Below are 16,440 nucleotides of genomic sequence, written 5' to 3' on the forward strand. Positions count from 1 at the left end.
CATATTATTTCAAAGACAGTGACAGTGTGCTATTGCTCCCATAGCACACCACTCAATGTTGAACTCCTTCAGAGCTCTAGGGACACTAAAAACAATGTTAAAAGAAAAGGAGGACTTGTGGCACCTTAGAGACTAACTCATTTATTTAAGCATAAGCTTTCGTGAGCTACAGCTCACGTCATCGGATGCATCTACTGAATGCATCCGATGAAGTGAGCTGTAGCTCACGAAAGCTTATGCTCAAATAAATTTGTTCGTCTCTAAGGTGCCACGAGTACTCCTTTTCTTTTTGCAGATACAGACTAACACGGCTGCTACTCTAAAAACAATGTTGTAATTGTACTAAAAGGGTAATCTATTTAGCTGAGAGAAGGTGGAGAATGGGTTCATTTTTTGAGGCCAGGTGAGACATAAGAAGGTTCCAGACTGGCTACAGTCAGTGAGAGAGATTGTTTGTGTACTTGTTATAGGCATGTTGTCACTGCTCTCCAGTGGGAAAAACAGATTCATACTGTGTCATGCAGTGCTGATTCCCTGTCTAGCTGTCAGATCTGCTAAGTGTTATGCTGGGGAATCCATTCTCTGTAATAAGTATTACAAGACAGCCAGGCAAACCCAGTTAGATACTAAGAAATACTGAAACTTTAAAAGAAAAGGAGTACTTGTGGCACCTTAGAGACTAACCAATTTATTTGAGCATGAGCTGTGGCTCACGAAAGCTCATGCTCAAATAAATTGGTTAGTCTCTAAGGTGCCACAAGTACTCCTTTTCTTTTTGCGAATACAGACTAACACGGCTGTTCCTCTGAAACCTGAAACTTTAAAATCTTTTTATTTTCTGACCTGTGGGAGACTGGAAATCTTGCTGAATTAAGACTCCAGCTGTATTGTCCTTGTCCACACGGACCTGACTCCAAATGCAACATAGTTGAGTAATTAAATGCTAGTTTGAAGCAAGAAAATACTACAACTATCACTTCAAATTGCTGTGTAACACTGGGAAAAAATAATTTCCCTATCTCTGTACAGTGTGAGAATTATCTATTAATGGTCACAGTAAAGTCTAACTATAACAGATGCTAAAATACCTAATGCACTCATTATCCCAAGACACTCAGTGATTAACTATGCACATTCCTTTTGTTATGCAAAAGAATGCAGCAGCTTTATTGTACATTACAGGAACTCAAAGGCAATAAAAATAAGCAAGTCTTTCAGTTAACGTACTATATCAAACTTTCTAAGCAAATGTAAACTGCCATTTAATAAGCTTTGCAGAAATTATGCACTCAGACTGAGAACATGATGCATATATTATCCTGCTGTTACTAGTCTATACAAGAAGCCTAATAGGGAACAAGTTGTTCTGGACCCTCTTATTTACTGTGTTCAATATTATTGCTGAGTATATCTGCATGCCCAGATATTATCCCTTCAATCAGTGAGTCCTGTAAAACCCAGCACTCCATATAGCTCTATTAAAAATATGAATAGAAACAGAATTACCTTAAGGTAATATTTAGGGTCTGACTAAGGCAAGTTAGAACTTTCATTCTGTTTTTCATTCACACAGTTGTTCTTAGGTATTTCAAGATTCTACAACTTAAAAATAGTTGAATCAGTTAAAAACCCCATAACAGTAAGATGAGAAATTGTGTAACAAGTTTCAGTCTGGACTAGATTTTCTTGGTCAAATGATATATTTCTGAATGTTGCTTTAGATAGTCAAAATGCTCATAGCCTCTTAACTACTGTCATGTTACTGTCATGTTACTGTCATGTTAAAGGAAAAGGAGTACTTGTGGCACCTTAGAGACTAACAAATTTATTTGAGCATAAACTTTCGTGAGCTACAGCTCACTCACGAAAGCTCATGCTCAAATAAATTGGTTAGTCTCTAAGGTGCCACAAGTCCTCCTTTTCTTTTTGCGAATACAGACTAACATGGCTGCTACTCTGAAACCTGTCATGTTAAAGTGCCACAGAAACAAAAAAACAAAACAACAAAGCAATCATCATACAAACATCACATAACAATGAAGTCTATCAGACAGTGACTACAGCAGATGGATAATCACTACAAGGGCTTTGCTTTGTATTAGAGCTGCAATTAGGGCTGTGAGAAAACAGAAAAAAAATTGCAAAGAATGTAGGCCTTTTCTTGTTCCTAGAATTTTGCTTTTCTGTGAATTTTAGCAATAATGGCGGTTTGAACAGTAAATGAACAATGCTATGTCCACTTTTGCAGAACCGCTCAATCATGTGATGCAAACACTAGGCCTGTGATAATGGCATCAGCACAACAGATACAAGGTAAAAGGGAAAGACTGTGGCCAATGGTAAGTCAACTGTTCTTATTATTTTTATTGTTGTTGTTATTATTTTATTATTATTATTACTTGAATTGTGGCATGATTGTCAAATAATTGCAGCTGAGTTGTGGACAAGACATGGAAAATCGCAGAAAAGTAATAATGGACCCCTATTAATTGCGGTAATTTGGAGAAGCCAGGAAAGATATGTTTGTTTAAGAAAAATGTGCTGGAACAATATACACATTCAAGTATGATGTTGTGCCTGCTAATTTTTTTAAACCAGACAGTTTGCTGCAACTATATTACAGTCATTAATGAATGGGCCTGACAGCCCAAGCCCCAGCCACTATCAGTTCTGATAAACGGAGTTCTTCTGTATTAATGGGGAAAAACGTGTGTTGCAAACCTCAAAATGTATGCAAAATTGTGGACTGTACAAAGTAACATAATTAAAATCAAAACTGGTGGAAGCCTAATATTGCAGGATCTGCAGTTTCCGCACTATCACACATTAAATTGGGCCTTACTTATATATAGTTTTATATTACAGTATGACCTAGAGGCCCCTAATAAGATTGGGGCCATATTATACTAGATGCTGTACATAGTAAGAGACAGTCCCTTGTTGAAGAGCTTACAGGCTAAATAGACAAAACACACAAAGGGTGGGAGAAAGAAAGTATTATTCACCTTTAACAGACGGGGAACTGTGACATGCATATTAAGGGCTAAATCCTCAGCTGGTGTAAACTGGAGCTCAGTGGACATATACCACTTTATCAAACTGAGGATATGGCCTTACATACTTTCCTCAAGGTTACAGAGGCAGTCTGGTGGTGCCATGAATTGAATCTGTATCACCTGAGACTCAATTCAGTGTTTTAACCACAAACCCAACCATCCTCTATTAATGCAGAAGGAGAAGCAGACTTCAAAATACAATAATTCCTGTAACTCCTGTTTTACAAAGCACCTGGCATAACCCATGCCACCCTCACTTCTGCGCTGCTGCTGGTGATGGTGCTGCCTTTGGAGCTGGGCTCTCAGCCAGCGGCCACTGCTCTCTGGCTGCCCAACTCTGTGAAATTTGGTCTCCCCTACAATAGCTGGATTTCGTGGGGGAGCTCAGATTTCACGGCCCATGGCACATTTTTCACAGCAGTGAAATTGGTAGGGCCCTAGCTATGACTATTTCACACCATTCTATTTGCAATATTAAATTCATCCCCAAACAGAAGTTTCCATTCAGATTCCATGCATAATAAAAGTAATGGGTTTTATTTTAATTCATTTCCAAATACAAAACTAATTCTTAATATGAAAAAGGAAACCCAGAAGACTGGCACTCTTAGTATGAGAGGCACAGTTCTACTTTATTTCCTGGCAAAACCTACAGAGCAAAGATTATGGATGGGAAGCTGGAGATAAAAGACGAATTCATGAGCTATATGCAGAAACAAGGGGCATGGAAATCTCTTACTCCCATGCTTGCTGGCAAGGAACTGACCTGACCTATTCTGACAATAATCAGACTAGGCACCAATGGGATACAGAGGGGCTGCTCAAGGAGAACAGCTAAAGAATCAGCCACTTCTTAGATAATTTCCTCTACAGATACATCACCTCTCTTTTCCCATTGCTCTCATCACAGAATATGTCAGTGTGGGGGAGGTGGTGGAATGAGGATCATGCGCTGGTTGTTCTGAGTTCTCACACATCTCTCTCCACTAGGCAAGTGGTATCTTCACCCCACGGGAACCTGAAATCCATTCCTGAACTGTCAGCTAGGGAATCATTGTTGGGGGCCACACTGGCCCACTTAGTCCATCTGGATGAGTGACAGACAGGAAAGAACCTGTTAATAAGAACATAAGAATAGATCATATTGGATCGGACCAAAGGTCCATTTAGCCTAGTATCTTGTCTTCTGACAGTGGCTAATACCAGGTGCCCCAGAGGGAATGAACAGAACAGGTAATCATCAAGTGATCCATTCCCTGTTCCCACTGATTGCACCTGTGGGCAGAATTACAGGAATGCTCACAGAAAGCATCCAAGGAAGCCTTTGGGAAGTGCCTCTGAGGAGACATGAGAGAGTAGCTCAGAGAGCACTTCAGCATACACAGCTCTGCCACTCCATAGAGTTCCATACCATGAAACCAGGCAGGGCCAGGACTTGGCCCAGAGGGAGAGAAAACTGTAAGGGGAAAATGAACAAAATACTTTAGCACTGAGAAATGTAATACTGATGCAAATGCAAAAAACAGCAGCAGAGATGGCAGATACAGAAAAGACAGCAATTGCAGGATAGGCCAGAAAGATCAGTGCCTGAGCCAACAGCAGGAACTGTAGTGATATCACTAAAGGCATAGGGAGCATTACTAATATGTTTCTGAAATTGTGTTTATGAATGAGCTTGAGTCTACCATAGGGATTCATATTATCGATGAATTGTAAGTTGGGTTATAAGGCAAGAGGAGTTGATGCTTCCTAGGCATTTCAGTATTCATAGACGTCATGGAGAGAGACGCAGTGCTGTGGAATCATCCTTTACTATAAGGGATTACAGGCAAAAACTGTTCAGTTAACTGAATACAACCCATCTTCAAAATACCTGATAAAACTTAAAACAATGCTGTGTTGCAGATGCCAGTGAAAGGCGATATACTTTGAGCTAGAGAGAATCCTTCATTTAACCAGTGAAAGAAATAGCTTAGTGTTTTCTGCTCCTAACCATAAAATATTGCCATGTGACAATGGCCAGGAACATAAGTGAGAGACTTCGACCTGCTGTCATATTTTTGTGAAACTCATTTATCTTGACTCCTTTAGAATATCACTCACTGAACACCTGCCCTTACGTCTAAATCTGCCTCCTGAAAAACAGTAGCAAATAAAAAAATTATGTAACAGTGTCTCACATACAGAATGCCTAAATGTCAGAAAGGTTCCAAAATGGCTGCCAACTTCATTAATATAGCTGCCTCTCAATGGGTTCGGCTAGTGTTTGCTCATTTTCCTGTGCTTTCAAATGTTACAAAACCCAATAAAAGCATGATGGAACTACTGTGACATTCACAGATTCACTTCTTTAGAAGTTTTCACAGTGAATGGGAAGTTTTTACAAGCACATTTGCTGAAACCAAATCCAAACAAACAACATGCAAATTGGGAAAGGAGCACATTAATAACCAGATCATGAAAGGGAGAGCTTTTTCTTGGGTTCTTCATTCAAATTTTGGAAACTGTCTCAGGAACAAACTGTGCATGGACATTTTCTTCTGTTGCTTGTCAGGAAATGGGGAAACATGTACACCGTTCCTGAACTAAATGTACAACTGTGAGGACACTGTTCTCAAAAGAATGCATAAATGAAGTTATTTTGTTTTGTACTTCCAGCTTTGTCTATTAACCACAAAATCATATCTTCACTATGTTTCAAAAAAACTATACTTATGGGGCCTCCTCTCACGTACATAAGTGTAAATCTGGATTCTCCTCTCATTTACATCAACTGTAAATTAATTTCACCAGTCGATAGTGTTACAGTAGTGTAAAACCAGAATAAGTTAAGGGAAAATCAGACTGATAAAGATGTGTAGATTTTCTAAAGAATTGGGAAGAATGTAAATCTTACCTCTTCTATGTACAGATAGAAGGGTTTGTTTTTTTACTCTTTATAGTTAAGCAAATCAACAGCTTATTGCTAACTGAAACATTTTTAATGTACTATACAAATTAACCATTCATTGGAGCAGATTCTAATCTACGTAACCAGTACATTGGTGTAAACCCATATTAACTAAAAGTAAATAGAGTTGCTCCTGATTTATACAGATGTAAATGAGATCAGAATCTTGTTGATTTTGTCTATATAATACATGGCTTACCAATGACATAATTAAAACATTCATAATGCCAGAGTTAGGAAATGTCTAAATAAACTATTTTCTTCAGCAGGGAAACAGATGAAGAGGCTGGGGAAAATACTTATAGGAAAATGATAAGTATTAAAATCTTTTCTATCTACCAAACTTCTACTCTCCATATTAATATTTGTCATCCAAAGGTACAGTATCAGCTCTAGAGAAGAAATTACAAAAAGCATGGTTAAATATGTTCATTATTAATTACAGCACATAACTTATTTTCAGGGGAGGTCTGGAAACAGTTTAAGTTTAACAACTCTGTGTTTTCAAGTTCAGCAGTTATCATTGACTTTATATCACAAGTTCCTCAAGATTCTAGTTTCTTAAATTGTAAGTGAGAAGACAGCATTTCTGAATTCAGCAATAAAGAACTGATGCCATCAGAAAACATAGGAATTAGAAAACATTTTCTATAGTAAAAGTTCTCGTGAATAGTTCATATTTAATGACAAATTATGACAGTATCTATGTACTGTATATGACTAGGAAAGTATGGAAGTCTTTTGAATCATCCATTAGGTCTGGTATTCTACATGCTAGTCTTCGTGGTTATGGTTTTATCTCCTAAAAGGATTCCCTATTCAAGTTTCCACTTCTCAGTCATATCAATCTCTCACTTGTGAAACTTTCCTTCTGGTTCTACCAGTTACTAACCTTCTACTGTTTAACTCTTCTTCTTGACACTGAGGATGCATGAGATTTTTTTAAGTATGAGTTAGCATGAGAATTATTCCTCCTAAAATTTTGTGTCGAATGAAAGGGGTACAGTATAAGTGCTTTGAATAATAAAACAGATTGTTGAAATGAAGCATCCAAATGCATTACCTCATCTGGGGGCACATGTATATTCATTAATAATATTGGGTTTACAGTAATTAAGAAATGCCTGAATTAACTACTTTCTTCAGCGGAGAAACAGATTAAGAGACTTGGGAAAGGATCTACAGGAGAATGGAAAATATTAAAATCTTTGCTATATACCTTCTAATATCCATATTAACAGAGAGCCAGCACCTGTGATGAAGAAGACTGCAAACTGTCTGAACCTATTTGATCATATTTCCCCTCAAGTGATCCAGTGGGCCAAATTCTGCTTGACTTATTTATAAAAAGAGTCCCATTTGATTTCAATGGGATTACTTGAGTAAGTGACCATAGATTCATAGATTCCAAGACCAGAAAGAACCATTCTGATCAACTAGTCTGACCCCCTGTCTAACACAGGCCATAGAACTTCCTAAAAAAAATTTCTAGAGCAGATCTTTCAGAAAAACACTGAATCTTGATTTAAAAATTGCCAGTGACGGAGAATCTACCAGGAGCCCTTGGTAAATTGTTTCAATGGTTAATCCCTCTGTCAAAAATTCATGCTTTATTTCCAGTCTGAATTTGTCTATCTTCAGCGTCCAGCCATTGGATCATGCTATATCTTTCTCTGCTAGATTGAAGAGCCCATTATTAAATATTTGTTTCCCGGGCAGTTATTTATAGACTGTGATCAAGTGACCCCTTAGCCTTTTCTTTGTTAAACTAAAGAGATTGATCTCTTTGAGTCTACCTCCATAAGGCATATTTTATAATCCTTTTTCCTTTTTGTAGCTTTTCTCTGAACCCTCTCCAATTTATCAACATCCTTCTTGAATTGTGGGCACCAGAACTGGGGGACAAAGTATTCCAGGAGCAGTTGCACCAATGCCAAACATAGAGGTCAAATAACCTCTCTATTCATACTTGAGATTCTTCTGTTTATGCATCCAAGGATCTCATTAGCTCTTTTGGCCACAGTGTCACATCGGAAATTCATGTTCAGCTGATTATCCACTAGGACCCCCAAATCTTTTTTCAGAGTCACAGCTCCCCAGAACCGTGTCCTCCATCCTGTAAGTATGGCCCACATTCTTTATTCTCAGATGTATACATTTACATTTAGCCACATGAAAATCCATATTATTTGCTTGAGCCCAGTTTACCAAGTATTCTAGACTGTTCTGAATCAGTGACCTGTCCTCTTCATAATTTACAACTCCCCCAATTTTTGTGATATCTGCAAACTTTATCAGCAATTATTGTAAGTTTTCTTCAAGGACATTGATAAAAATGTTAAATAGTATAGGGCTGATAACTGCTCCTAGAGAGGTCCCACTAGAAACACACCTACTCAATGATAATTCCCTATTTACAGTTACGTTTTGAGACTTATCAGTTAGCCAGCTTTTAAACCATTTAATGTGTGCCATGTTTTATATATTGTTTTAGTTTTTTAATCAAATGCCATGTGGTACCATGAACCATGTAAAAGCCTTACAGAGCTCTTAGTATCTTTATCTACCAAACTTGTAATCTCATCAATTTGGGACAGTACCTCAGATTTATCATCCAAAAAGAATTGCTCAAATGTAGGTATCTTCCCCACATCCTCTGCGCTAAAGACCAATGCAAATAATTCATTTAGCTTTTAACAACTTTGTCATCTAATGACCCCACTGTCTGTTTGGCAGGCTTTCTGTTTCTCATGTACTTAACATTTTTTTACTCTTAGTTTTCGCATCTTTAGCAAGTCGCTTCTCAATTTTTTTCTTGGTCTGCCTTAGTGTCAGGTTCTGGTTCCAGGCAGTAAGGGCTGGTGGTTGGTACAGTGGTCAAAGCCTGATGTAGGGTCAGGACTGGGCCGAGGGCAGTGTTGAAACCAGGGCTGGAGACAGGTTATGGGTCAGAACTGAGGTCAGAGTTCATAGACAAGCCAGGTCAGTATTGTAGTCGGAGTCCAGATGCAGGCCAAGGACTGAAGGTGGGTTGAAGTAAGTCCAAGGATCTGGGGGTCAAGAGGGAGATGCAGGGCTGGAATGGGTCAGTAACAGGGCTGAAGCAGGGTCACAGAAGGGCCTGAACAAGGCAGGGGCAGGCGGAACAAAGCTCAATCAAGGCTGGGGCAGGAACAGGTACTGGATCCAGGGCAAGCCAGAAGCCTAGGGAGTTTGTTACACTGAGAGGCAGCAGGAGCATTCCTGGCTGGGTAGTGCTGTTGCACAGACTAACTTGCAGCTCTGGAGTGGTCAGTGAAATACCTGTGCCAGGGGATCATCTGACACAGGCCCACCTTAGGGATAGGCTGCTGAAGTATGCATGAAGCCCTGGTCAGGTTGTGGGTTTGCCTCACACTTATACCTTTACATTTTACTTGCAGAGTTTGTGCTCCTTCTTATTTTCCTCATTAGGATTTAATTTCCAGATTTTAAAGGATGCCTTTTTGCCTCTAACAGGCTCCATTACTCTGTTATTCAGCCATGGTGACATTCTTTTGGGCCTCTTACTATCTTTTTTGACTTGGGGTATATATCTTGTTTGATTTGGGGTCTGAGCCTTTCCACTATGTCTCTAAACATCTCCTCCATGTACCTTTCTGTCTCCCTTTGCTCCTCCAGCCTCTGTCTCTGAGATACATGAGTTGCTTGCACTGCACACACACATATACCACCTGTCCATGAGGCAGATAATCATACATGGTGCACTCTGTGCAATAAACTGGGTAGTCCCCATCTTGCTGCTGTTCTTCTGCATGCATTGTTTTACTCTTGTGACTTTTTTTATGTAGCTTAAGTTATGGGTGTGTTGGGTAAATGTATTTTTTTTCCTGTCCATTATTTTTCTTGGGGACTTGGCGCCTTTCTAATTGTTATGATCCCTCAGCCTCCCCTGCCGCAGCTGAACTCTTACTGTAGCCAAACTCTCCTTACCATGGAAGCTCACTCCGCTACCATGCTCTCTCCCTCTGTTGTGGGCTCTTTCTGTTCAAGAAGAATGTTATTATATAACTACATCATCTCCCCCCCAATACAGAACAGAAATATTTATTGAGCACTCTGCCTTTTTGCATTATTATTGATAATTCTACTATTTCTATCTAGGAATGGACCAATGCCATTGTTAGGATTTTCCCTCTTAATATACTAAACTCCCTTTATTGTTCTTAACTCTGTTGGCCGTGGATTTCTTTTTGTGTCCTTTTGCTTTCCTTATCAGTTTTCTACCATTCCTAGTTTGTGATTCATATTCATTATGATCAACTTCCCCTTTCTTTCATTTGTTATACATATTTTAATTTTTGTATAGCTACCTACAGTTCCCCTCTAAACCAGGTCACTTTTTTTAACCCATACAGGCTTTTTGGGCTTCATGATTTGGCCCTAGATCCCCAAACTACAATTTTTCAAAGAGGCTGAGATATAAACATTGTCTGTTTTCTGCCTATTCCACTGTATTACTTTGGAGCTTATTCTGTTTCCTGAAGAAATAAATTTCATCTATTGAAAACAAATGACTAAATGTGACAGTATTCTTACAGAGCTCTGATATCTCTCAGACATTGTATCTTATTGCTCTGTCAGTTAAAAAGTGTCATGATTTGTAAGAAGTATAGGAATGTATACCCTGAACTTTGTAAAGTGCACAGCAAGGCCTCTACTCCGTGTAACTCCACAGACATACTAAAAATATTCCACAATCTTTCAAAATTCCACAGAGTCCAGGAAGTGCTCACAACGTACTCTGCAGGGATCCAACACTTCTGGATAGATGGTATTTAATCATCTAGCTGTCATTGGCTTCTAACCATTAGGAAACTTCCTTCAAACACTTGATATCAAAAATTGTATTGCATAGAGTAAGTAATGCACACTCTGAAATCTAACTTGTCCAAATGGAGTACTTTGGGGTTTGTGGTCTAGACTCTTTAATCCGCATCCACAAAAATCAACTCATATCCAACCTTCAATCCGCACTCCATCTTTTATCTATATCCGCATGCGCACCGCACCCGCAGCAGCATAGTGCCTCTCAGGAGGAGCATCTGTGTGCATGCATGTGTACTGTATATAGGATCTCAAAGGCAGGGAAAAAGCTATATGCAGCTCATAGCTTATAAAACTGCTTCCTCACCTTCCCACTCCCCTATATACAGAGAAAGGGGAGGTGATAGATCCAGGCAGGCAACAGAATCCCACATGCTCCTATTGCAGCGGTTTAAGCAACCAAGCTATTTAGGAAACCTCTCCCGACTTCATTATTGCCGTATCAAGTCAGTTGGAGAGGGAGGCAGCTGCTTAGAATCATAGAATCATAGAATATCAGGGTTGGAAGGGACCTCAAGAGGTCATCTAGTCCAACCCCCTGCTCATAGCAGGACCAATCCCCAATTAAATCATCCCAGCCAGGGCTTTGTCAAGCCTGACCTTAAAAACTTCTAAGGAAGGAGATTCTACCACCTCCCTAGGTAATGCATTCCAGTGTTTCATCACCCTCCTAGTGAAAAAGTTTCTCCTTATATCCAACCTAAACCTCCCCCACTGCAACTTGAGACCATTACTCCTTGTCCAGTCCTCTTCTACCACTGAGAATAGTCTAGAACCATCCTCTCTGGAACCACCTTTCAGGTAGTTGAAAGCAGCTATCAAATCCCCCCTCATTCTTCTCTTTTGCAGATTAAACAATCCCAGTTCCCTCAGCCTCTCCTCATAAGTCATGTGTTCCAGACCCCTAATCATTTTTGTTGCCCTTCGCTGGACTCTCTCCAATTTATCCACATCCTTCTTGTAGTGTGGGGCCCAAAACTGGACACAGTACTCCAGATGAGGCATCACCAATGTTGAATAGAGGGGAACGATCACGTCCCTCGATCTGCTCACTATGCCCCTACTTATACATCCCAAAATGTCATTGGCCTTCTTGGCAACAAGGGCACACTGCTGACTCATATCCAGCTTCTCCTCCACTGTCACCCCTAGGTCCTTTTCCGCAGAACTGCTGCCTAGCCATTCGGTCCCTAGTCTGTAGCGGTGCATTGGGGTCTTCCGTCCTAAGTGCAGGACCCTGCACTTATCCTTATTGAACCTCATCAGATTTCTTTTGGCCCAATCCTCCAATTTGTCTAGGTCCCTCTGTATCCTATCCCTGCCCTCCAGCGTATCTACCACTCCTCCTAGTTTAGTATCATCCGCAAATTTGCTGAGAGTGCAATCCACACCATCCTGCAGATCATTTATGAAGATATTGAATAAAACTGGCCCCAGGACCGACCCCTGGGGCACTCCACTTGACACCGGCTGCCAACTAGACATGGAGCCATTGATAACTACCCGTTGAGCCCGACAATCTAGCCAGCTTTCTACCCACCTTATAGTGCATTCATCCAGCCCATACTTCTTTAACTTGCTGACAAGAATACTGTGGGAGACTGTGTCAAAAGCTTTGCTAAAGTCAAGAAACAATACATCCACTGCTTTCCCTTCATCCACAGAACCAGTAATCTCATCGTAGAAGGTGATTAGATTAGTCAGACATGACCTTTCCTTGGTGAATCCATGCTGGCTGTTCCTGATCACTTTCCTCTCATGTAAGTGCTTCCGCAAGGTGAGTAAGTACAGGGCCAGGAGGTGAGGGAATATAGGATCTGGAAGGCAGGGAAGCAACCTCGTAGACTATGAGGTGCAGACAGCTGCTTTCCCACCTTTGAGATCCTATATTTAGAGCCCTGTGCAAATACAAAATTTGTTTATGCATCCAATCTGCAAAAATGGTCTGCAGATATCCACATCTGCGGATGCGGATATAAAGCTGATATCCATGGATTTGCAGGACTCTGTACGTGTTGATTGTGGCATCACATGTATCAGGAAAGATACAACCAAACAAATCACAAACATGGACAGCTTAATTAACTTCAGTGTAGGGAAAGGATGACAAAACTGGGGCTAAATTCTGACTTGGTTTAAGCACACATTAAAGTCAGTGGACTTGCACCTGCTTCCACCATGTCTGAAGTTGGACTTTAGTTTTACCATGAAAAAATGTGCATTTGTAATACTGACAGACCCTGGTCATCATCAAGCGGGATTAAACCTGGGACCTCTGGAGCTAAATGCATGAGTTTCTAGTGCAAGGATCAGCAACCTCTGGCACGTGACCCACCAGGGTAAGCCCCCTGGAGGGCTGGGCCAGTTTGTTTACCTGCTGCGTCTGCAGGTTCGGCCGATTGTGGCTCCCACTAGCCACAGTTCGCCGTCCTAGGCCAATGCGGGCTGTGGAAAGCGACGGCCAGCACATCTCTCAGCCTGCACTGCTTCCTGCAGCCCCCATTGGCCTGGAGCGGTGAACCGCGGCCAGTGGAAGCTGCAACTGGCCAAACCTGCGGACGCGGCTGGTAAACAAACTGGCCTGGCCCGCCAGGGGGCTTACCCTGGCGGGCCATGTGCCAGAGGTTGCCGATCCCTGCTCTACTGCATGAGCCGAAAGCTCCAGGGCTCTGCTAAGGCTGTAGCAGACACATTCATCTCTAAGTAGTCTTGGTGCCACTAGAGGGGACCGAACACCACTCCCAGGAGGTGTGTGGGTTACACATTCTCTTTCTTTTAAAAAAATACAACTACCAATAATCTCCCTCCTGCCCTTAACCTCCACATTCTCATGGCCTTAACTTCCCCTCCTTTCTCTTCTGGGTGCTGTGTAATCTCACATCTGCCTGCTCCACTCTACAAAGATTGCTTTCATTAAGTATACTCATGAGTTGCCTGTAGCCAGATCCAAGGAGCTCTTCTCCAACATTATCATTCTTGATCTATCTGCTGCCTTCGACAGTCAACATCCCCTATCGATCTTCCTTGACTTTCTCCTCTCTGTGGATTTTCAGTCTAACTCAGGATCTGCTTTCATGGCTTCATTTACTGTGTCTACATTCATGACTCTCAAATCTACATTTCAACAAATGGCATCTGAGATCTCTGGCTTCTCTTCCTGGATGCGGGGAGGGAAGACATGGCTATAGCTTCCTGACACTGCCTGGCCCCGAAAAGGAAGTGAAAAGAAGTGCACAATACAATCAGCATAACTTAATATCTCTCCCTGGGTAACACTTGGCCTCCCATATTCCCACCGCCACCCTCTGTTTATGGCATCACTTGCTATGTTATGTCTAATTTATAATTTTAGCCCTCCAGGGCAGGGTCCTGTCACTTCTTTATTTGTTTCTAAAGTGCTTTGCTCTACACGGGGGCCTGTATAAATATTAAATTCTAATAATATTCAGCAAGCAAACTTGTCCTTTACATTAATGTAATTATTTTTCACAGCATCAAGAATGGCTTTCCAAACTCAGTTACTTTTCTCCTGTTGCTAAACTTTGCCACATTGATAGGAGTAATGCTACCATTCAAATGCAGAAAAAAACATATTTCTATATACTACTCAGAACACTAAATGAGATTTCATCTGTGCCCTTAATTAATATCATCCTCACATGGAAATTAGAGGATTTAACCCAATACTGGTTTTTGTTTAGTCTGCTATTCTGCTGGAAAAGCTTACTGAGATCTGTAAAAACTGCCACTGCCCTTAAGAGAATGTGTGCATACATTTAATTCCAAAATATGCTTGTTTCCCTCTAGTATAATCACAGGGTCCTGATTTTAATATTGATTTTTGCTTGTAATTCAATACTGTGCTGGGTCAGCTTGGTTTTATTCCCATGCAAAGCACTGATACTATAACCACAATGCAAATAAAATGTGTTATCTTAGTTGTGGATTCTGAATAAATATCTTAAAAAGTAAGTAACTCCACTGTACAAACATCATTCTTTCACATGGCTTGGATAGGTAGCAACGATCACAAATTTATATCTAGATTTGATAGCCAGCACATTGCTTCAGCAGTGAGCTGGTGAATATATTTCAGGCCTCTGACGAAAGAACGAAGGGGACACTAAGGTCTGATGTGCTACATCATTTGTGCCTGGTGACCACAGTCACAGACAGAAATTTGGAGCAAGATGACAACCTGCATGTGGTGCTCTTGTTAAGTGTCAGTGTTTTTTGTGCTTTGTTCAAATTCACTAACATACCAATGTCTTCAATTGGCCACTGGACACTGCATTACCAACCTTGAAGAGAAAATAGCAACTATATGTACATACACGCACACACACACACATATATGCAATTAGAGCAAGTCTTACTTTATGTCGTAAAAATATGGAATAGGGCATGAGACAGTTCTTTTCAAATACAAATTCTCTAAACTCAAAACCCCCAAGGTCAAAATATGGTAACTTCATTTTTCAAACTCCAAAGGATGGTTTAATAATGATTTTGGGATTAAGACAGCCCCATTTCTATATGTGGCACACAATAGTCAGTGCAGGATAGGAGGCTGTCTGGTGCATTTCTATTCATGCTTTCATTACAGTTACACAAAGTAGATCCATTTATTATACACCCTCTTGCATCTTTTTAAAAGACCAAATTAAATGTAAAATGCAGAATGGGAGAGAAGAAAACATGATAAAGGACTCACTCACCAAGAGAAGTTGGTCCAATAAAAGATATTACCTCACCCACCTTGTCTCTCTGAAGGGCTCATTAGACATTTAATCTGAACTTCTTTTCTTAACCTTCTATTCAAACAACAAACAGCACATTGGTTTACTCCTGGACACTTAAAATGAAGCAAAACTGTAGAAGTTTATACCCCTCTGATGTCCCATCACAGTGCTGATAAAATCTAGCTGCCATGACATTGTCACTTCTGTGGTAATTACTCTGGTGATGGATACTTGTCACTATTTACAGGAAAGTTGGTACCTCATCAGACAGAACTGAACACTTCTTCGATTTGGTTACCTTTGTGAATAGATTTCAGTAATTGTGAACAAAGATGCAGTAGCATGCCCAAAAAAGAGGAAACCCAACCAGTTATTATGGACCTCTTCATTAAACTTTAACAGAATGATGCAACTCCCGGACAAATAACATTTTTCATTTTGAACACCAAACAGCCTCTTCCACCAAGTCAGCCAAAGTGACCTTTCTTGATAGAGTATCAGAGTTGTCTTCAGACACCACTATGACAAAACTCAAGCAATAGACAGAGGTGATGGGTAAGGCATAATGGCACATGAAACAAGTTGTTTGGACTTATATCTACTGCATATACTCCTTTCTTAATTTCCAGATACCAAAGAGCAGCCACTGGAAGGAGTAAAACAAATTATCTGCCTAGTTACACTGACTGGTGAAAGACATTGCAATGCAGCAAACTGTCACTGTCAAAATATTGTTTACATGAAAATGGAAATATTGAATACTGAGAGCAAGTGTTAATTTTCATCACAAAAATGCATCCCTATATTGTGTACATTTCAAATATTG

General features: G+C 40.3%; 1 protein-coding gene across 3 annotated transcripts in view; it reads right to left on the reverse strand.

Moving 5' to 3' along the window:
• The window catches only part of TMEM117 (transmembrane protein 117), a 320,755-nt gene that overhangs the window by 57,600 nt on the left and 246,715 nt on the right, over nucleotides 1-16,440 (reverse strand). The window contains exon 7 of one of the 3 annotated variants that reach the window (XM_075124395.1): nucleotides 3,699-4,170. The exons of the other annotated variants lie outside the window; for them this stretch is intronic. Coding sequence (XP_074980496.1) covers nucleotides 4,135-4,170 — 36 coding nt within the window. The 3' untranslated portion in view covers nucleotides 3,699-4,134. Of the gene's footprint in view, nucleotides 1-3,698; nucleotides 4,171-16,440 lie in introns of those variants that run through there. 3 annotated transcript variants of the gene reach the window in all.

Source organism: Caretta caretta, chromosome 1, assembly GCF_965140235.1.
Source record: "Caretta caretta isolate rCarCar2 chromosome 1, rCarCar1.hap1, whole genome shotgun sequence".
Lineage (NCBI taxonomy): Eukaryota > Metazoa > Chordata > Testudines > Cheloniidae > Caretta > Caretta caretta.